The following is a 22124-nucleotide window of genomic DNA, read 5'->3' as shown; positions in this document are numbered from 1 at the left end:
TTCTTCCCTCTGATAAATCATTTTGAACGACCTCTCTCAAAGTTCACGGAAAATTTCTCCTGCTTGGTCTAGCCCATTGTTGAAACTGTCTAGTGTGCGTTTTACTTTATTGATTAACTATCACAGTTCTAGTATTTCTGTTGGATTTCCATCTTAAATCATGAGTTATTTTCCTAGCTTTACTGTATTGTCTGCTTCTGTTCTCTTCTGTGTCGCTGAGTGTCCTTGAGACGGCTACTTTGAGTTCCTTCTCTGTAGGGGAGACGGTGGGCTGCCGTGTGCGGTTGGGTAGCTAGCGGCAGCAGCGCAGCCCAGGCTCTGCAGGGATGAGATGCCCTGGGCCGTGACTCTGGATCTGGGCCGTGAGGGAGAGGCCTGTCTGCTGCACAGGAGCTTGGAGGAGAGAGCCAGCTGCCCCCACGGCAGGGGCTCGGGGTTGGCAAGATGCGGCCGGGGCTTGGGCCTTGGGGCCGGAGGGACAGGCAGGTGCGCACGCAGCACGGACTGCAAAGAGCTACACCCATTCTGGACGCAGAGGACCCGCCCTGACCGTCGCTGGGGAGGCGGGGTGGCCAAGCCCAGCGGGGCTGGTGTCCCGGGCCGCACCTGCGAGTCCAGCTAGGTCGGAGGGGCCTCCGGTCACGACGGCCCGCGTGTGTCAGAGGCTTGCAGCCTCCCGGGAGAGGGGCGCTGGTTTGCGCGGGGAAGGGAGGCCACGGCTCCAGGAGCTCAGGGCTGTGGATCTGCACAGGTGGGCGACCCCCTCAGCTCGACCCCGACGGGCAGAGCTGGCAGAAGCTTTGCTTCAGGATGGGAGCACAGGACCCTCGCGGCTGCCCGCCCGGTGCAGGGTGCGCTCTGGTAGTGGCTTCAGCGTCAAGATGGCGCCACACAGACTCTAGGGGTGGGAGGAGAGGCAGGCACGCTGGCCTCTGGGCGGCACACAGGAGGTGGACTCTGGGCGGCACACAGTAGGCGGGCTCTGGGCGGCACACAGTAGGCGGGCTCTGGGCGGCACACAGTAGGCGGACTCTGGGCGGCACACAGTAGGTGGACTCTGGGCGGCACACAGTAGGCGGGCTCTGGGCGGCACACAGTAGGCGGGCTCTGGGCGGCACACAGTAGGCGGGCTCTGGGCGGCACACAGTAGGCGGGCTCTGGGCGGCACACAGTAGGCGGGCTCTGGGAGGCACACAGTAAGCGGACTCTGGGCGGCACACAGTAGGTGGACTCTGGGCGGCACACAGTAGGCGGGCTCTGGGCGGCACACAGTAGGCGGGCTCTGGGCGGCACACAGTAGGCGGGCTCTGGGAGGCACACAGTAAGCGGACTCTGGGCGGCACACAGTAGGTGGACTCTGGGCGGCACACAGTAGGCGGACTCTGGGCGGCACACAGTAGGTGGACTCTGGGCGGGGCACAGTAGGCGGACTCTGGGCAGCACACAGTAGGCAGACTCTGGGCGGCACACAGTAGGTAGACTCTGGACTCTGGGCGGCACACAGTAGGTGGACTCTGGGCGGCACACAGTAGGCGGGCTCTGGGCGGCACACAGTAGGCGGGCTCTGGGTGCGTCCTCAGGTGGGCTCAGAACCTGGGATGGCCGCCTGGTCCGGTAGTGATGACTGTCGGGGGTAATCAGGTTGCTGAGAGCCTCTTCTCCTTCACTCCCTGCTTCTGAGCTGACCCACGCGGGGAGAGGAAGCGGTGAATGAAGGCACGCATTCCCGTCCCTGCCGCGTGGTCTCCGAGGTCGTGGGGCTTCTCTCTTGGCCTCTGGCGTTCTTCTTCCTTAAAGATGGCAGGGGACGGCCGGACTGAAGGACGAAGCCCCACGTCTGGCATCTTGGCGGTTCCCTGGACCTGAGCGCCTCACCAGCCTTCCTGGCTTCCACTCTGGATCCCCTCCCGGCCCCTTGAGCGGCTGGGTTCCCGGCTGGAGCCGCCGGTGCCTCCCCCCTCTTGCTTATGTTGATTGAAATGTAATCGTTTGTTTTTTTGGCTCTTCAGGGGATGGTACTAGGATCTTGCATTCGGCGATTTGCCTGATGGCCACTTAGCAACTGAAAACAGAATTCTTTCTATTTAGTATGAAACCTGATAGTAAATATTCATTTTACTTTCTTAAAAGCACCAAACTCTTTTTTTTTTTTTTTAATACGAGTCTTGGGGCTACCGGAACTCAGGGCGTGGGTACCAGCTATTTCTGAGCACTTTTGCTTCAAGCTAGCTCTCTACCATTTGAGCCCCGTCACCGCTTTTGGCTTCGTTTGCATTAGAGATGAGCCTTACGAACTTTTCTACTTGAGTTGACCTGGAGTTGCTGTCCTCAGATCGTAGCTTCCTGAGTAACAAGGATGCAGGTGTGAACCACGGCACCCAGCAAAGCCCTAAAAATCTTAATTTGAACTTCTAACTGCTTATTTTAATTTTCCTTGTTTTAACCCCAGAAATACTATTTTGCTGTTTTGCTATTTTGTGGCACGACGGTACCCCTAAACTGCTGGTATTTGCATCTTCGAAACTGCACAGAGTAATTGTTCAAGGTCATGAAGTCTCAAACTTAAAATTCTAGTAGAAAATTCGACTTCTTTATCTTGAATGACAGCACTGAGACTTTAAAACTGAAAGCAATAGCTGGCACCAGTGGCTGTCATGGAGAGAGGCAAGTCTGTTAGACTTATCTCCAATTAACCGCCAAAAAAGCTGGAAGTGAACTGTCACCTCTCCCCTTTGTACATCACCTTTATTGTAACAATAACAAAGAAAAGGAAGACATAGGCGAATTTTCTTGGGCTTGGCCACGTGGCTACTGTATATGTTCCTGATACATTGTATATATGTCTACCTGACCTAGAGGAGGGAAAGAAAAACAGGGCGTAAGATATCACAAGAAATGTACACACTGCCCTACTATGTAAATGTACCCTTTTTGCACAACACCTTGTCAAAAAAATTTGTGTTCAATTAATAAATAAATTAAATTTTTTTTAAAAGAAAAGCTCGAATAGAGCTGTGACCCAAGTGGTAAAGTGCTAGCCTTGAATTGAAGCCCAAGTACCAGCTTCAATAAACTGAACGTGTTAGAGATGCAAGGATATTTATATGATTATATTTTAGCTCTCAAATACAATAATACACTATACACTAATAATAATACACTATAATAATAATAATACACTATAATATACTGTTATATATAGTAATGGAATGTACACGCACTTTACATTAAAATACAAGAGAGGGAATAAAGGTGATAGGGTTAATTCCTGACAATCAACAGCAGGTCTGCTGGGAGGGGGGTCGCACCCCACTTGGATCGCGTGAACCCAGCTAATATTGATTAGCCCTGGACTGCCTCAGAAGGAGAGTAGGAGTCTCTGTTCCCACTTCAGCTCGAGCACCAGGATGAAGTCTGACAAGCCCCATCTCCTTGGCAGGGTTTCCTTCTTGACTTTGCGTCTGCGTGTGTGTGCATACGACTCTAATGCACACCCAGAGTCCTCACCGTGCGCAGACCTTTCTGGAAAGGGATTTGTTAGAAACCTCCCTGCAACCCGCTCATCGTCCGCGTCCCTCTGCGCGGTCGTAGGTGACCCTTCCGGTCCCGTGCCTGCCCCGGTCAGCACCTGGGGTGGGAGAGGCCGCTCTGCCCAGGGGCCGCAGGGCGGTCTGCGGGTCGTGTTCGTGGCCCAGAGAGAGTTAGGAGTAATGCACTGGGGTTTTTCTCTGCTTTGGAAACAGAAAGGATTGTTTTTATTTTTTTTTTCCTGTTACTGTAAAATTTTAAATCTGATGATGATTTTGGTTGAGAACAATGTGTAATCCCCAATGAGGACTATATTTTAAAAGGCCAATTTCTTTCCAAAACTGTATTAACGAGATACTAGTATATGAATAGCTTTTGGGTTGGCTAAAAAAAAAAAAACAAAAACAAAAACGGATCCTTCTCTCCATCTTCTTTTACTTCGGCCACGTATCTTAAGAGTTGTTCGTTTTCTGTGTCAGTCAGGATCTTTGCATAAAGCATCTGGCGTATTAAACAGGAAATTTGAGGATTCGTTTTTTTCTTTTTCTTTAAGAGACCATCTACAAAGGTGTGAGAGGGTGTAGAGACCCCCCCAGGGGTGGTGGAGGGCTTGGGGTATCGACAGTAGGGAACCCCCCCCCAGTAGGCCTGGAAGGCAGGGGGTATGGGAAGAGGGGGGTTATCACACAGGAAGGGGGAAGAGATGAGAGGAGGGAACACCTGGACCCCATTCTTCAGTTTTATCACAGGGAAGGGGAGCCCACGACACCCTATTTATGCCGGCCTACCTGCGGTGCAAATCAAAACTAAGAAAACGAAAGACTCCTCGAGGAAAGGTGAAGAGACAGGAAGAGAAGCAGCTCTTGAATATTAACAAAACGAAACTGAGGACAGCCGCGCCAGGCCAGCTCAGGCAGACCGCGCCCCAAGCTCCCTCTCAGCAGGAGAAGCGCGTCTGGGGACGCGTCCCCAACGCCGGGGCCAGTGTCGCCAGGCTTCGCTCCGTGGAGCTCTGGGTCTCCCCGCTCTGCCCGGCGGTGCCCGGCCGGGGCACACACCGCCTTGTCCAGGTGGCCGTCACTTCTCCCCAAGTCCAAACCTCCAGCTGGTGAGCCACTGCGTCTCTTTTGTGACTTGGGGAGAAATGGCAGGCTTTGGGGGGGATGGGAGGGGGGGTTCTACAATATGAAACATCTTGATTTTTTCCCTGTTGTTGTTGTAAATTACTTTTAACGGCCAAACGTCAAGTTTGTACTCGGTTTGCTGAAACTGTTCTTTTTCACTGTAACATTCAGAGAAGGAATACATGTTGTCCCTTTAAAAAGCAAGTGAAAAACAAAGCAGAGCAGATCCACAGACAACACAGGAAATGCAGTCTAATGCCAGGTTCACAATATTTGGTATAGATCTTTACAAAAATCCAATCAGTATATTAAACAAACACTGTAGGCTTTTTACATCTGAATGTGAAAACTCTAATAAAAAATAGCACTTTTAATGACGAACTTTAGTAAAATAGTCATATATACCATACATTTTTTTGAAGAAGTTTAACACGGCAGTACTAAATACTGGAAACGTAAATAGTGTAATTTAAAAGTGTGTGTGTGTGTGTGCGTGTATACCAAATATGCCTACTGAGAGATATTTATGCTAAACGGAAACTATTTCAAGTCAGTAAAGAAGTGATAGACTAGGCTAAAAAAATGGCTCCATAGTAAGTTGACTATTTACAAAAGTTAAATGCTTTCTTCATACAATCGATCTAGTCATTTCATCGTATGGTGAAAAGAGCCACTGACCTGAAAGACACCCTCTTCATTTCGTCAGTCCTCGAGTTTGAACTGAGGACTTTACGCGCTAGGCATCAACTCTTCCACCTGAGCCAAACCCTCACCACCACTGTTTACACTCCAGTTATTTGTGTTAGGTTTTTCAGGTTTCCTACTCCTGTATAGCTAGACTGACTGGACTGGCTGGCTCGGCTGAGGTGACGTCTTGTTAACTGCTCGCTCCGGCTGGCGGGAGCCTCATTTCTTTAGCCGGGTTTATAGGCTCCGTTAACACTCGTGACTGTGCGCTATGATACTGTCACTGTGGGTAAAATGTTGTTCGCTAGATCTCTAGAATGTGTTCGTCTTTCCTGACTGAAACCTAACACCCAGGGATTGGTAACTCCTCCTTTTTCACCTGCCTTCCATCACTGTGACTCTGTGACTTTGACGTAGATCTCCGTGGCTTTCCACAGAAGGAGAATCGCTGGGTATCTGGCTGTCTGTGGCTGGCGTCTTGCGTGGCGGGATGCCTTCCAGTTTCCTCCTTGCTATTGCCCATGGCACACTTTCCAACTGTTTGGAAACTCCTGTTCACGTACCTGCGTTTGCTATGCTTTCCATATTCATTGAGCATTTTTCTTTATTGTGTTAGTCATGAACAATGACAAACTCGGCTGGGAATGCTAGTATTGCTTGGAGCTCATTGTTTCACATAAAGTCTCAAAGCAGAATTCGTAGACTATGTGGTAGAATTTTAGTTATCTTTTAAGTTTTTGGAGCAAGATCCATCATGTTTTTGCATTTGGCTTTTCAAGCAATAACACCTAACAGGTTTTCTCCACATCCTCATCGACACTTTTCCGAGAAGAATGAGCTTTCATTTAGAGTTTAATGGACCTTTCCCTGATGATTAGTAACGTTGAGCATTTGTCATTCACCCGTTGACCACTCTGTACCTTCTCTGGAGAAATGTCTACGCAGGTCTTTTAGCTATGTGTCGCTTTATGCCAGCACCGTATTATTTTGGTTTCTGTAGCTTGGCAATGGATTTTGAAATCGAGAAGAGTAACGTTTGCAGTTTCATTGTTATTTTGTGTTCATCGATAGCTTATAGAATGATTTCTCCTATTCCTGTAAGAATATTATTGGGGGGCCAGGTCCTGGTGGCTCGGGCCTAGAATCCTAGTTGCTCAGGAGGCTGAGAACCGAGGCTCATGGTTCAAAGCCAGTCCAGGGCAGGAAAGTCCATGAAACGCTGATCAGCAACCATCAAAAAAAGCCAGGAATGGAGGAACTGCAGCCATGAGGAAAGTTCGAGCCCCGGCAGCAGCACACGCTCAAAAGAGACAGAAGAGAATTCACGTGTGTGTAGGTGTGCGCTTGTGAGTATACAGACAGTGGTATACTCAATGTTCTGTATTCCAAGTCTCCCGGTGGAGGTCTGAGGCTCCGGACAGTACTGAACTCTACCCTGTACTTCCCTACGCAAATATTCCTATGTGAAAGCTCCATGTGTGAATTACATGAAGCGAGACGATAATAATAATAATAATACAATTCTAAGACACATTACAACGAAACCACCAGCATCTACGCTGGCTCGTGGGGCTTTGGGCCATTCCTATAAAACACAAGGTTTTAATGAGTCTCCCACAATCCGGCGGGTGACGGGAACAACTACTGAGAGGCAGGTGGGCGTGTTGGGCACGGGGGTACCTGAGCTCACGGGGTTCAGCCTTACACTTGTATCTCTCCTCATTTTCTAAGTTCATTCAGCTCTTACTTTCCTCATTTCTTTTTTTTCGGGGGGGGGGGTAGTCGTTTTCTCTTAGTTCTGTAAAGAGCATGTCATTAAAAATGTTTATGCTTTAAGAAAAAAAAAATTTTCTGATTATATAGCCCTTTGCCCCCAAATGGACACAGCTTTTTTTTTTCCTCTCTCCCAAAATGGGTATGCAGGCAATAGTCTGCTTAAGACAAGCCACAGGCCTTGGGGTGCGTCTTTAGCCTTAGATGCCCTGATACCCACAAGGCCCAGTTGAGAACCCAGTACCCCCGCCCCCCACCCCCCACGCAAGCACTGTAAACACCCAGCCCTGTTAAACTCGGGTCCTGAAGTCAACGCGCTCTTCTTCACGGGCCGGTGTCCGCCCTCGGCGGGGGGCGCGCTGAGCCAGGCTGGAAGCCAGGAGGATGGGACCCTGGAAGACGCGCGCACCACGTCGGGGCGGCCGGTGCTCGTCGTGAGGGCTGAACGGCCCCGCGGGCCCCCTTGGGAGGGGGAGGGAGGCTTCCACCTGGGCCTTCTGGGGGAGCCCCGGCCCCCCGCCCCGCGTGGGTGGGAGAGGCGGCTCTGGAGAGTTCTGCCGTTCACCTTTGGCGGTCCGGTGGGAGGGGACCCCCCCTCCAGCGGGGCGGGGTGGGGGTGTCTGCGTGTGTGGGGGGGGACCCTCACCATCGAACAAGCACACAGACGCCCAGGTTGCCACGGGGGGCGGGGCGGGGCGGGAGGGACCCCCACCATCCACCACGCACACAGACACCCTGCTTGTCATGGGGGGCGGGGCGGGAGGGACCCCCACCATCGACCATGCACACAGACACCCTGCTTGTCATGGGGGGGCGGGGCGGGGGGACCCCCACCATCCACCACGCGCACAGACACCCTGCTTGTCATGGGGGGCGGGGCGGGGGGACCCCCACCATCCACCACGCGCACAGACACCCTGCTTGTCATGGGGGGCGGGGCGGGGGGACCCCCACCATCCACCACGCGCACAGACACCCTGCTTGTCATGGGGGGCGGGGCGGGGGGACCCCCACCATCCACCACGCGCACAGACACCCTGCTTGTCATGGGGGGCGGGGCGGGGGGACCCCCACCATCGACCACGCACACAGACACCCTGCTTGTCATGGGGGGCGGGGGGGACCCCACCATCGACCACGCACACAGACACCCTGGTTGTCATGGGGGGCGGGGCGGGGGGACCCCCACCATCGATCACGCACACGCGCACACACGTTGCCACGGGGACGGGGCCCACACGTTGCCACGGGGACGGGGCGGGCCCCTCCCCCTCCCCTCCCCTCCCCTCCCCTCCCCTCCCCTCCCCTCCCCTCCTCTCCCCCCCTCGACCGCGCACACAGAGGCGGAGGCGGAGGCGCAGCTCGCGGCCCGGGGGGCGCGCGCTTTTATTCGGGGTCGGCCATGTAGCGCGCCCCGATGAGCATGACCATGCTGGTGACGATGAAGAAGCCCAGCGGCAGGCTGCAGAAGACGCTGGGGTCGCCCTGCTCGGGCGGGCGCGCGGTGACCCAGCCCATGGAGCGCGCCACGGCCTTCTTCCAGGTGGCGTAGCGGCTCTCGCTCTCCTCGGCCCGGATCTGGGGCTCGAAGCGCTCGGTGGGCGGGGCGGCGGCGGCGGCGGCGTCGGGGTCCCCGGCGGCGTCGGGGTCCCCGGCGGCGTCCCCCGCGTCGGCGGCGGCGTCGTCGAGGCTCCAGACGCCCACGCCCTGCGCGGCGCCCGCCGCCATGGCGGCGCCCAGCGCGGTGGTGTCGGGCGTGCAGGGCCGCACCACGGGCAGGCACAGCACGTCGGCCTGCAGCTGCATGAGCACGCGGTTGGCCGTCATGCCGCCGTCCACCTGCAGGTGGCGCAGCGGCACGCCGCAGTCGCGGTTCATGGCGTCGAGGATCTCGCGCGTCTGGAAGCACACGGCCTCGAGCGCCGCGAAGGCCAGGTGGCGCTTGGTGGTGAACTGCGTGAGGCCGCAGATGATGCCGCGCGCGCTCGGCTCCCAGTAGGGCGCGAACAGCCCCGAGAAGGCCGGCACGAAGTAGCAGTCGAAGGCGCCGCCGGCCTGGCGCGCCAGCGCCTCCACGTCGGCCGGCTCGCGGATGAGGCCCAGGTTGTCGCGCAGCCAGCTCACCACGGCGCCCGCGATGGCCACCGAGCCCTCGAGCGCGTACACGGCCGGCCGGTCGCGGCCCAGCTGGTAGGCCACGGTGGAGAGCAGGCCGTGCTCCGAGCGCACGCAGCGGCGGCCCGTGTTGCGCAGCAGGAAGCAGCCGGTGCCGTAGGTGCTCTTGGCCTGGCCGTCGCGGAAGCAGCGCTGCCCGACCAGCGCGGCCGACTGGTCGCCCAGGCAGCCCGAGATGGGCACGCCGCGCAGCGGGCCGGCGCGCACCAGCCCGTAGATCTCCGAGGAGCTGCGCACGCGCGGCAGCAGCTCCATGGGCACGCCGAAGAAGTCGCACAGCTCCGCGTCCCACGCCAGCGAGTGGATGTTGAACACCAGCGTGCGGCTGGCGTTGGTCACGTCGGTGCAGTGCACGCCGCCGCGCGCGCCGCCCGTCAGGCTCCAGATGAGCCACGAGTCCACCGTGCCGAAGAGCGCGCGCCGCTCCGCCACGGCCGCGCGCACGGCCGCCACGTTGTCCAGCAGCCAGCGCAGCTTGGCGGCGCTGAAGTAGGTGCTGAGCGGCAGCCCCGTGCGCGCGCGCACGAAGTCGTCGCCGCCCGCCGGCGCGCCGCGGCGCAGGCGCTCCACCGTGGGCTGCGTGCGCAGGTCCAGCCACACCAGCGCGTTGTAGAGCGGCGCGCCCGTCACGCGGTCCCACACCACCGTCGTCTCGCGCTGGTTGGCCACGCCCAGCGCGCGCACGGCCGCCACGTCCACCCGCCGCCGCGCCAGCTCCTCGCACGTCCGCTCGATGCACTCGCACACCGACTGCAGGATCTCCGCGGGGTCCTGCTCCACCCAGCCCTCGCGCGGGTACTGCAGCCGCACCGGCACCTGGTGCTGCCCCACCACCTCGGCCGTCCGCGCGTCGAACACCAGGAAGCGGGTGGAGCTGGTGCCCTGGTCCACCGCGCCCACCAGCGGGCCCACCGCCGCCGCCGCCGCCGCCGCCGCCTCCTCCTCGCCCGCCATCGAGCCCCCGGGGGCCCCCGGGGCTCCCCGGAGGACGGGGGCGGGGGTGGTGGTGGCGGGGGTCGTCGTCGTCGTCGTGGCCGTCGGCGCGGCCGTTTGCCTCCCTCCTCGGGCGACCCTGCGCGTGCGCGCCTGCGCGGGGGGGGGGCGTGGAGGGGGCGCACGGGCCCAGGCGCGCGCCCCTGTGGGGCGAGCTCGGCCGTCCTGAGGGCGGGGGGTGGGGAGGGAGGGCGCATTCCCCCTGGGGGGAGGGGAGAGGGGAGAGGGTGGCCCCTCCGTGGACAGCTTGGTCGTCCTGGGGGGGGTGTGGGGGGGAGGGAGGGTGGGGGGAGGGAGGGAGGGGGGGCGCATTCCCCCCGGGGGGAGGGGAGAGGGGAGAGGGTGGCCCCTCCGTGGACAGCTTGGTCATCCTGGGGGGGGTGTGGGGGGGAGGGAGGGTGGGGGGAGGGAGGGAGGGGGGGCGCATTCCCCCCGGGGGGAGGGGAGAGGGGAGAGGGTGGCCCCTCCGTGGACAGCTTGGTCATCCTGGGGGGGGTGTGGGGGGGAGGGAGGGGAGGGGAGGGCGCATTCCCCCCGGGGGGATGGGAGAGGGTGGCCCCTCCGTGGACAGCTTGGTCATCCTGAGGGGGGGTGGGGAGGGGGCGCATTCCCCCCCCCCGGGGAGAGGGGAGAGGGTGGCCCCTCCGCGGACAGGTTGGTCGTCCTGAGGGTGGGGAGGGAGGGAGGGGGGCGCATTCCCCCCCGGGGGGAGGGGAGAGGGTGGCCCCTCCGTGGACAGCTTGGTCATCCTGGGGGTGGGGAGGGAGGGCGCATTCCCCCCGGGGGGAGGGGAGAGGGGAGAGGGTGGCCCCTCCGTGGACAGCTTGGTCATCCTGGGGGGGGTGTGGGGGGGAGGGAGGGTGGGGGGAGGGAGGGAGGGGGGGCGCATTCCCCCCGGGGGGAGGGGAGAGGGGAGAGGGTGGCCCCTCCGTGGACAGCTTGGTCATCCTGGGGGGGGGTGGGGAGGGGGGCGCATTCCACCCCCCCCCCGGGGAGAGGGGAGAGGGTGGCCCCTCCGTGGACAGCTTGGTCATCCTGGGGGTGGGGAGGGAGGGAGGGGGGCGCATTCCCCCCCGGGGGGAGGGGAGAGGGTGGCCCCTCCGTGGACAGCTTGGTCATCCTGGGGGTGGGGAGGGAGGGCGCATTCCCCCCGGGGGGAGGGGAGAGGGGAGAGGGTGGCCCCTCCGTGGACAGCTTGGCCACCCTGGGGGGGTGGGGGGAGGGGGGCGCATTCCCCCCGGGTGGAGGGGAGAGGGTGGCCCCTCCGTGGACAGCTTGGTCATCCTTGCCCCCCCACCCCCCACCCCTGAGATTGAAGGGCTGCTTGCACAGCCACAGTCCAAGTTATCCTGACCCCCCCAACCCCCCCCCCAACCCAGCACCGGCCCCCAGCCTTTGATTTCCAAATAAGAATCTTTTTTTTTTTTACAGAGCACGCCGGGGTGTTTATTTCACCGAGGTCAGAGGTCATCATCCTGTTCCCTCTTTTTTCCTTCCTCCTTCCTTCACGCAGGAAAGGCATCTCCGTGAGGAGACGCGGCCCCCGCCTCGCGGATGTGCAGAGGCCACGGATCCGTGCTAGCGTGACATCCAGCAAGAGATCTGTGAGTAACACGGACGCCCACGCCGCGCGAACGCCTCTCCAGAACCGCCACCGTCCAGCTTGTGTCTCCGTGATCCCCTCGGGCCGCTAAGAGCCACACGTGTGTGCCGCCAGCGCCGGGCAGGTTCGTTTCCGCTGACTCTCAGATCCTTAGTCCAGGACCCCAAAAGGGGCTCGGCGCCCCGCCTAAGCTACACTCCCTCCCCTCAACCACTGGCAACGGCTCACAACCCCTCCAGAGCATCCATCCCATGTACCCACTGTACGATTATTCTCTAGAGGGGGCGGTGAGCGGCAGTGACTCTGCACAGGACCCGGTCCCGCCCTACAGAGACTGGTCAGGGTTAGAGCTTCCTCACGAGGTCATAGGGCCCATCGCTTGTTTAGACAGCGCGGAGGCTCGGGCTCGGCAGGAGAGTTCCCCTCACGAATACAATATGGGACAGTTGTTTACATTATTTTACAAGAGCTAATTCAGATAAAATAGGAGCAGTGACCACGAATCCCACAGGAAAGATTAGGATTCTCTCGTCGGGTGCCAGAAACAGTCAGGGTTGCATATGAAATTGAATACCACGGGGAGAGTTCCAAATCAGGTAACACAATCAATAAAGGCTTGCTCTTTACACACACACACACACACACACACACACGCACACTCTTTAACCCCTTCTGTGCCATGTCCAGGGTTCATTCCCTCAATGGGATAGAGAAGTGGAAGAGAAAGATTGCACAGCCTTTTGGATCCTTTATTTGACCTTGATGGCAGGATTGTGAAAGTCTCATAACGTTAAAATATTGAAGGAGAAGAGAGTTCAAAGAGTTAGAGCCCATGACGATCTGAAAGGAAATAAGCCATCCTAGAGCTGTTTGTATTCATTTATAACATGTATTATTTTTAAGAGCAAGTAACAGTGGTATTGAACAATCCCTGCTTGGAGTGAGCACTGATGTGGGGGTCCCCAAGGCAGAAGCAACAGCTGCAGCCGGTGGGGCGGGTGGATTAACACGGACCGAAAACCTCAGCCCCACCCAGATGAACATCCGTACAACGTTGAGGGCGAGGCAGGGATACGCACTTGCCCTTGCTGACCGGAGGAGAGCCCCGGGCTGCTGCATCTCTGCTTATCGGGCTCCATTGGTAGTGCTGCAGACGCAGATGGCGCTTTTCTTTCCCACGAAGTCGCTAACTACTAGCTGAATTGTTTGAGGGCCTCGTATTACAGCAAAGAGAAATAAACTGCTTCCTGGCCCCACCTTAAGGGAGGATTCAGTAGGATCAGGTTCCTTTAGATGAAAGTAATACCTATGGGGGGCGGGAAACAAAATCTTTGTCACGTTCTTCCCTATCTCATCCTCCTTTTATCACCTAAAAATATCCTTTAGTTGGGGGCTGGGAACCGTTATTCATGTCTGGAATCCCAGCTGCTTGAGGGACAGTTACAAGGATCTTATGCCCAGGCTGGTCCCAAGACCAAAGAAGGAGAGTCTAGTAAAACACACACACACACACACACACACACACACACACACACGTACATACAGTCAAAACAAGACAGAAAGACTGGAGTGAGGATCAAATGGTACTTGAGTTCAAACCCCAGTACCACCAAAATGAAACACACAGCTTCTGTCACTCACATGTTCTGAATGACCCTTGTTCACAGTCAGAGGGGACCGTTTTGATAAAGTGAATAGTTTACAAGGGTCCTACCACGACTGGATTATTTAGAAATACTTGTTGCTTTATACATACAATATATATGTATGTATTTATGTATGTATACACACATATGGGGGTGGGGAAAGAGGGAGAAGAGAAAGAGTGGAATAGGGAGGGGGGAAGGGGAAGGGGAGAGGAGGGGAGAAGAGGGGTGTGCGTCAGAGGGGAGGGGAGGGGAGGGGAGAGGGAAGGGAGGAAGCAACTGCTCCCCACAGCTCCAGGGCCCTGGCTTATTTAAGGTGCTTTGTTAATTATTCTGCTCCCAACCCGCCTGTGAATTCAAGGAAGGCGAAGTGTTTAGAAAATTTCAGGTTTCCGCATTTCTGAAATCTTTAGTTAAAATGTCTGTGGCTAGATGCTATGTCGCTTTTTTTTTAACCTGCCATTGTTCTCACAGTCTGGTTTTCAAATTAAGAGCAGATGCTTATCTCTGCCCATTGCAGCGGCCTGGGACATCTTGGGGGAAGGTGAGGAAATGCTTGTAGCTCCTGAGGTGGCTTTGCTGCTTTGAGCAGTGGAGTCCTCCTCCTCCTCCTCTTCTTCGCAGCCTCCCTCAGGCTTCTAGTTCCTGAGCAAACTTCAGAGACTGTCCCTGGTACACAGAGAGCCTCCTAAGGCCTTCCCCAAGTCCGCCTTCGTCAAGAGAGTCACTAATCACTTCTTTAGTTGGGTAATTTACAAAGAACGTACATTTGAGTTCTTTTCTTGTCTGCTTGATAGATCCAAGCCCAGAGCCGGGAGGGGAAGGGCGGCTGCGAAATAGCATTATTTGCTGAGACTACTTGTGATTTATGAGAATAAAGATTATCCCTCGCTCTACCCTGCCATATCATGACTCCATAAAGCATGTCAGGAGTTGATGTCAGAGGATTTATTTCCTTCCTAGCATTCCTGACGCACTAGGTAACTGTGCGTCTGCTGGCACTGGGGCGCGGATTCCGGCCCGAGCTCTGCTCTGTGGATTTTTTTCACTCGGGGCTGGCCCTCCACCAGGGCCCGGGCCACGCCCCCGCTGGCTTCGTGGTGGTTCATTGGGGGTAAGAGTCTCACAGACTTTCTTGCCAGACCTCGATTCTCCTATCTCAGCCTCCTGGGTAGCTGGGGATCCAGGGCCCCGTAGCCCATGCCCAGTCGCATGAAGTACTTCTGGTGTAACATTTCAAAAGAGTTTCCTTCCCATTAGTAGGCAAGTTCCCTGCAGGCCTGTCTTGCGTACATTCGTGAACGTATTTTTTTTAAGTTAATAGCTAAATTGTTTTGAATAAACAACTGGCTGATCTTTACAACAGAAACACACACACACACACACACACACACACACACACACACCTGTCCTGTTCTTGCTAAACACTGTTTGTCCTGGGCATCAGTGTGGATTTCATTCTTTGTGCAAGAGAACATTCAGAAAGTGTTTGAAGGGTTGAATGAACCTTTTTTTTTTTTCCAGCTTTTAAGAAGGTCCTAAGAAATAAAGGCTCAAGAGTACTGCTGATTAAATAGAGGCTGATTTAACAGACTCATACCAAGATGAGATTTTGAGAAATTAAGGAGGCCAAGAAAGGCACTGCTAACACAAGCTTGTAATTGTAGCCGCCCAGGAGGCGGAGACCTGGAGGCCATCTCAGGCGTGAAAGTCTCCTCGACTCCATCTCCAGCACAAGCAGCCCCAAACGGGCCACAGGCGTGGCTCAAATGGGAGAAGGTCAGCCCAGCACGCTCAAAGCCTCGAGTTCAAACTCCAGTACAGCCAGAAGAAAGGAAGGAATGAATGAAGGAGAAAGAAGGAAGCAAAGCAGTATGGTACAGCAAGGCGGCTGGTAGCACGTCACCCTGGCCAACACATGGGCAGGGCCTTTTGTAAGTTAGTGCTGACCTCTGTCAAGCCGGTCCCCGGCCCGCCCTTCCTCCACACAGGCATTTGGCATGGCTTTCTGTCAGGAATTCCAACCCCAGAACCCCTGCGGTTTCCTCCTAACTGTGGTATGTTGTCCTGCCCTTTCTAAAAGACACCAGATCTTCGATCTCAAAAATAGGGTCCTGGGGGCTGGGAGTGTGGCTTAGCGGTGGAGTGCTTGCCTAGCCTGCAGGAAGCCCCGGGTGTGCTTCCTTAGTACCACACACGCAGAAAGAGCCAGAAGCAGCACCATAGCTCAGGTGGTAGAGGGCTAGCTTTGAGCAAAAGAAGTTCAGGGACAGCGCCCAGGCCCCAAGTTCGAGCCTTAGGACTGGCAAAAAAAATAGTCCAGCGTCAACCCGTATCATCAGGAAGTTGTGTAGAAACATGAGGCACACGAAGAACACAGTCTCAGTGGGCGATGTTTCCCTAGGAACGTTACCACGTCAATGAATTCACAGAAGTGTGCAGCAAGCATTGTGCGTACTTGGAGGAGATCAAACTGGCAAGTGAAGGGGTACACGTGCGAGAGCACAGGAGGCGCTGGGGAGTCCCCAGGGCCCAGCCAGCCGCCTTCCCGGGTTGGATGGGCGTTAGGGGTGGGTGCCCCACACAGGGAGGGGCGAGAGGAAACCCAGCCTGCCGGTTCTCCTCTCCCATCAGGCTGTATCATCATGAGGGAAGGCTCTTTGTTCGCCTTTATTCTCTTCTGGTTTTCAAGTTTTGGTTTTTTTTTCCAGTAAGAATATGTTACCATCTTTAAGTAGTTGTACAGCGAAGCTGCCATTTTAAAAAGACGTTTGTGAATACAAGACATCTTGATTACTGACTCCACTGGCACCGTCCTCAGGACATAACGGGGTTCGCGACGGCATTCTCCCCCTCTTCTCCTCATCACCTGACTGCCCCTTTTCCTCTGACTTCGCCCCGCCCCTTTCGAGCACCCTCTTCCTGGTATCTTGTTGAATTTTGACGTTAATCACTCAACTTTGTGACAGTCCTAGGAGGTGAACCTGGGGCCCGGCCACTGTTACTCAGCTCTTTCGTTCAAGGCCAGTGCTCCACCACGTGAGTGACAGCTCCACTTCTGGCTTCTTTGGTGGTTAATTGGAGAGAAGAGTCTCGCGGACTTTCCTGACCCCGCTGGCTTCAAACCTCAGTCCTCAGATCTCAGCCTCCCGAGTAGCCTGAGCCCCCAGCACCTGCTGACTTTGAACTTTGGAAATTGTCTTTGAGTACTTACACAGAAGGATCTCCGTTGGACGTCAGTGGACGAGCACCTGCCTCTCCATCATCGGCGTCACCTCTGACGTCGCTGTCCCCATCGCTTTCCTAGCCCCACCCATCCACATTCGTACATTGACTCTCAGCCTGCGTCCGCCATGCTTCCTCCCTCCATGTGTATATATACTCCAGCCCTGACTGCACCTGCCTCCACCACCGGTTGCAGCTTCCTGGAATTCATTTTGTTAAACTGTGAGACAGCTGATGGAAGGAGTTAGACTACTGGACTCCTCTGCATATAAAAGCCGAAGTAACCCTTGTAAAGGCTCCTTTGTCATCCTCCAAGGCCACAGAAGGCTCTGGAGAAAGGATTCAGATACGCCGAGGGCCGCCCAGGGACCAGCAGAGCAGCTCTCGGCGCTCAGCCCTCGCCAGGAGCGGGCCGGGAGGACGCAGGTGTCCTGTGGGCCCGGGAGCCTGCGCACTGCTGCTCTAGGCAAAGCCGAAAGCCTGAGTGGAGGCGCCGAGCGGCTCGGAGCCCCGCTCACCACGCGGGACCGCGCGCCTGTGGGTGAACGACCTCGTCTCCTGTCTCCGCGGTGTAGACTGGGAACCTTCGCCGTTCAGCAGCCCTCAGCGCCACAGACAGACGCGCAAAGTCTTCCTAGGGAAACACATAAAGCCTTGAGGATGTACACAGGGCCTCACGGCTCAGAGGTGACTCCCGCAGGCTCGGCGTGGCTGAGTCACTTCGGAAGCACAGGTGGAGGAAGTTTCGTGGGTCCCATCAGGCGTCTGCAGGCCGTCAGAGGCTGAGACACTCTGCAAGGCAGACACCGAAGAGGGGGGACAGCCTGGTGCGATTTTCTGGTGAGGTAGATGACCCCTTGGTTGGGTCTTCTCCCCATGTAGACCTTCTGGGGACTTGGGGGAAGTGGATTGGTGGAGACCTTGTCCAAAGGCGTTTTTACTTTCTCTATGAAACTCCCCTTGGTGGTGGTTTTCCATCATGGAGCACATGCAGACGTATCCCAGACTTGCATAGCATGTTAGGCGTTATGTTGGCCACGCCACATGCATCAGCTCATTGGTTTCTAGCAGTCGTCTAAGATCTGACCTTTGGAACGTGACGAAGCAGGAAAGTCAGTCAGACTCTCATCTCCAAGTGGCCAGCAAAATACTGGAAGTGGAGCCTGTGGCTCAAGTGGTAGAGCACTAGCCTTGAAAAGAAAAAAAAGCTCAGGGACAAGGCCCGGGCCCTGAGTGAGTTCAAGCCCTGGAACTAGCACATGATGCACAGACCAAAAAGAAAGGAAGGAAAAAAAGGAGGAGGAGGGAGGGAGGGAGGGAGGGAAGGAAGGAAGGAAGGAAGGAAGGCAGGCAGGCAGGCAGGCAAGAAAGTTTCTCTGAGCAGTTCTTTTCACCGTGGCTACTCAGTCCAGACTCAGTGGTTCTGATTTTCTCTAGTACAAATTCTAGCTTTCTCTTGTCTCTTCTACTGTTTCCTTTTTTACTGGATTCAGAAAACCTTGCTGTTTTTGTCTTCATATGCCTGCCCAGCGCTCTCCTGTCGTGCTAGACCGAGGGTAAGCTTTAAGAGATGTTCACTGACAGAGCTTGGTAGATATTCCCCATCGTATGGGGCTTGTTGGTGTCAAAAGCGTTCATGGTACACATCGTGCTTCACGGGGTCCCCCCCGCGTTCTCCCATGTGAATAAATCAGTCTTCATATGTACACATTATAACATCAGCCCGGCTCACCAATATACCGTGCAAGCTCCCCTGAACTAAGAGCTGTTATGAAGAGAGTCTGAACGATGTTTCTGGGTGGCACATCAACCTGAAATTTTGTCCTTCTGACATGTTTTGTTCTTTTGGGTGTGCTGTAGCTCATTAACACCTCTGTTCTCAGATACAGAAGCTAAGTCTTTATTATCTTTTCTGTTTTACTACACTCTCCATCTAACCTACTCACCTGGCCTTTCTTTCTCTAACCGGTTGAGATATTATTCCTTCCTTGCTTCACACGTATCTGCAGCCTTCTCTGAGCCTTGTATTATCTGAGTGTGTCCTCGGTCGTGGCATAATTGAGCATTTGGCACGCGCGTGCGCCTGTGTGTGTGTGTGTGTGCGCGCTGGTACTGGGGCTTGGACTCGAGGCCTGGACACTGTACTATAGCTTTTCCACTCAAGGATGCCACATATCATTTGAGCCACAGCTTCCCTTAAGCTTTATACTGGTTAATTTGAGATAAGAGTCTCATGGACTTTTCTGCCTTGGCTGGCTTTGAACTATGATCCTCAGATCTCAGCCTCCTGAGTAGCTAGGGTTATAGAAATGAGCCACTGGTACCTGGTATAAATGAACATTTAAATACAAATTTTCTTATGTGAAGCTACAATGCCATTGCTTGTGTGTTTGAGTGCGCAACAAAAGGGAAATGAATTTCTTCTTCTGAATTATGTACTCCTTGAGGACAAACAAAAATTTGAATTTCCGGTGAAAAAGTACGGCACCTTTGCGTTCTCTCTCTCTCTCTCTCTCTCTTTCTCTCTCTCTCACACACACACACACACACACACACACACACGCACACTATAATACTAGCTCATGCCAAGAACTATTCTTTTTTTTGGCCAGTCCTGGGCCTTGGACTCAGGGCCTGAGCACTGTCCCTGGCTTCTTCCCGCTCAAGGCTAGCACTCTGCCACTTGAGCCACAGCGTCGCTTCCGGCCGTTTTCTATATATGTGGTGCTGGGGAATCGAACCCAGGGCCTCATGTATACGAGGCAAGCACTCTTGCCACTAGGCCATATCCCCAGCCCCCAAGAACATTCTTGATCCTAACCTTTCAAAGGTAAGTAAGATAGAGATCCTGTTCTAAAAGACGATAACTTTCTCACTATTAAGATCTAGAAGTCTGCTGCTTCCTTCATTTGGGCATTTCATTAGTCATAACCAGGAAATGCAAACAGGTAAATCTTGCATTCAGCCTAACGTACTGGAGCGAGGTTGAGGTTATTAGTGAGCCCTGGGATCTCAGTAACCGGACACGTCTGTCATCCTCCCCATACCTGGTGTGGGGGTGACGCTCCGCCCCCTCTCGGAGCTCCCCCTCCGCCACGGTGGCCGCCCCGTGCTCTGCCTCGGGAAGCACGCTGGCTCTCACCTCAGCCCTTGGCTTTGCTCTGGAGGATGAGGCTCATGGCCTGGCCACCCCAGGCTGCAAGGGAGCCTGGGAAACGGAGAAGAAGAACTCATAACAGCCACTGTCTGTCGACTACTCCTCTGTGACAATGCTACTCGGAGTGATTGGCATTTACTGTAATGTTATAAGATCAACACTAATATCATTTCCTAGGCCTAGGAACTGTAGCGCAAAAAGAAGGAATTATTCACCCAAGAACCCGTGGGCACTAATTAGCGATGGTGGAGCGTGTGTGTGTGTGTGTGTGTGTGTGTGTGCGCGTGCGCACACTGGGGCTTGACCTCAGAGCCCGGGTGGTATACCTTTACACCCTAGCTGTTTTGCTCAAGTGTGACACTTGAGCCGCAGGCCTCGACTTCTGTCTTTTGTTGGTTAACTGAAGAGTAGCGTCTCCTCGACCTTCCAAGCCTATCCTGGTTTTGAACCATGATCCTCAGATCTCAGCCTCCCGAGTAGCTAGGATTATCGATATAAGCCACCATTACCTGGTTGATAGTGGTGAGATTGTTTTTTTTTTAATCTCAGGCTCCAAATTCTGAGATTTGCTCTCTCTCCACCTGGTATACTTTCAAAATTAAAATAAAACTCCTCATACAAGTCTCTGTTTCCTTTCAGGACAAATCTTTGTGAGAACATCTTCTAGGAAAACCTTTTACTTTGGGGTCATCTATTAACAAACACTAATCCGGTCTATAACGGCATCCAGATCCCCCCAAATCCCCCCACCCAGGGTGCAGGCTTAGCTTTCTCTCTGTTCTGCTTGAGATCAGTCGGAATTTAAGATTCTCACATTTTTATAACAGCCATTTAATATCTGCAGGCTTTCTGTGATCTCCCTTTGAACTAACAAGCCATGTCACACAGGCTGCCAAGAGTCTTACCACGAAGCTGAAAGCCACTTTTGATTACAATTTTACTGTTTTCCCCAACTTAAAGAGAAAAAAAAAAAAACCCTCCTTCCCATGCTAACACGTGGGGCGGGTGCCGACTGGGGTCTTGGACGGGGCCTTCAGTGACTGGAGGAAGCCAGGCCCTGCGGGGGGCAGGTTTTTGGTGCAGTCTTTATTCCTGTTGCTGAGCCCCAGCGCGCCCCATCACTATTTCCATGAGCCCAGGGGACCAGAGAGAATTGTAATTACGTTTGCCTTGATGGTGGGTTGAGGAGCTGGCGCCTGAGAAGCCGGGGGGGGGGGGGGGGGGGGCGGAGGGGAAGAAGAACCTCTACTGCCACCTGCCGGGCTGCCCGGGCCTGGCGCTCCGTGTCTGCCTCTGCTTCCTTTAGAAGGCAGGCCTTGGCCGCTGACGTTGTCAGTGTTTCCGTCTGGCTTTGTCCTGAAACGCACTGATGAGAAAGAGAAGAAAGAAAGGCGGAAAAGAAAAGACAAAGCAGCCAGGCCTCGAGCTCAAGCCCCACCACCCACAAAGAGAAAAGGAAGGAAGGAAGGGAACAGAGTGGCACGTTCAGCCAGCCGTGGCTCAGCCCAGCTGCTCAGGGGCTAAGCTCTCAGGATGGCAGCTTGAACCCAGCCGGCGTAGAAGAGGCTCTGCCAGCACGAGACTCTTGGCCTTTTTTAAATTCAATTTGTTGCTATTGCATGAGACTCTTACCTCCAATTTAAAAGCTGGAAGTGGAGCGGCGGCTCAAAGTGGTAGACCCCAGCCTTGAGCAAAAAGCTCAGGGACAGCGTGCAGGCCCAGTCCAATCCCCACAACCCCAAAACAAGAAGCCAAAAGCCGGGCCGCCATGGCGCACGCCTGCAATCCTAACGACCGGGGAAGCCGAGGCCCGAGGATCCAACTTCAGTGCAAGCGAGGGCAGGAAAACGAGCGCGATTCTTACATCCACAGAACCACAAAACAGCTGGAAGCGGAGCTGTGGCTCACGTGGTAGTGCACTTGAGAAAAACAGCTCAGGGACACCACCCCACCCCACCCCACCCCACCCCGGACCCTAAATTCAAGCCCCGGACTGACTCTCAAAAAAAAAAGTCAGACTTTGCCACACAATATCAAAATACCTTATACACTTATATCTAATTATTAAATGACAACGTTAGCGATATACAAACGGAGACTAGTAACACACCATGGGACATTCCAAATGGACCTATGTACACAGAGGAGAAAGGGATTGACAAGGAGAGTGGAAAACTTCACTAGGGGAAGATATTTGCCATAAATAAGATAGG

The 22124-nt window shown here is 55.0% G+C and overlaps 1 protein-coding gene across 1 annotated transcript; it reads right to left on the bottom strand.

The window, feature by feature from the left end:
- Window positions 1-805: 805 nt before the first annotated feature.
- Window positions 806-10241, bottom strand: LOC125351159 (glycerol kinase 3-like). The gene is made up of 4 exons (XM_048345873.1): window positions 8514-10241; window positions 4293-4312; window positions 994-1681; window positions 806-898 (listed from the first exon to the last, which is right to left on the bottom strand). Exons 1-4 carry the CDS (start codon window positions 10239-10241, stop codon window positions 806-808), a joined length of 2529 nt encoding a protein of 842 aa, XP_048201830.1.
- Between the last annotated feature and the right edge of the window lie 11883 nt (window positions 10242-22124).

This window comes from Perognathus longimembris, chromosome 5 (assembly GCF_023159225.1).
Source record: "Perognathus longimembris pacificus isolate PPM17 chromosome 5, ASM2315922v1, whole genome shotgun sequence".
Taxonomy (NCBI): Eukaryota; Metazoa; Chordata; class Mammalia; order Rodentia; family Heteromyidae; genus Perognathus; species Perognathus longimembris.
The sequence above is the reverse complement of the archived record's forward strand: the minus strand, read 5'-3'. Positions and strand labels throughout refer to the sequence as shown.

What these genes read in the sequence shown, in the direction of transcription:
- LOC125351159 (XM_048345873.1), bottom strand. Translation starts at nt 10,241, where the DNA reads ATGGCGGGCGAGGAGGAGGCGGCGGCGGCGGCGGCGGCGGCGGTGGGC. An exon ending in TCATCGGGGCGCGCTACATG is followed by an intron (nt 4,313 to 8,513) that starts GCCGACCCCGAA and finishes CACCGCAGGTAG; the next exon opens with GCCGGCATAAATAGGGTGTC. An exon ending in GCCGGCATAAATAGGGTGTC is followed by an intron (nt 1,682 to 4,292) that starts GTGGGCTCCCCT and finishes CGCGTGGGTCAG; the next exon opens with CTCAGAAGCAGGGAGTGAAG.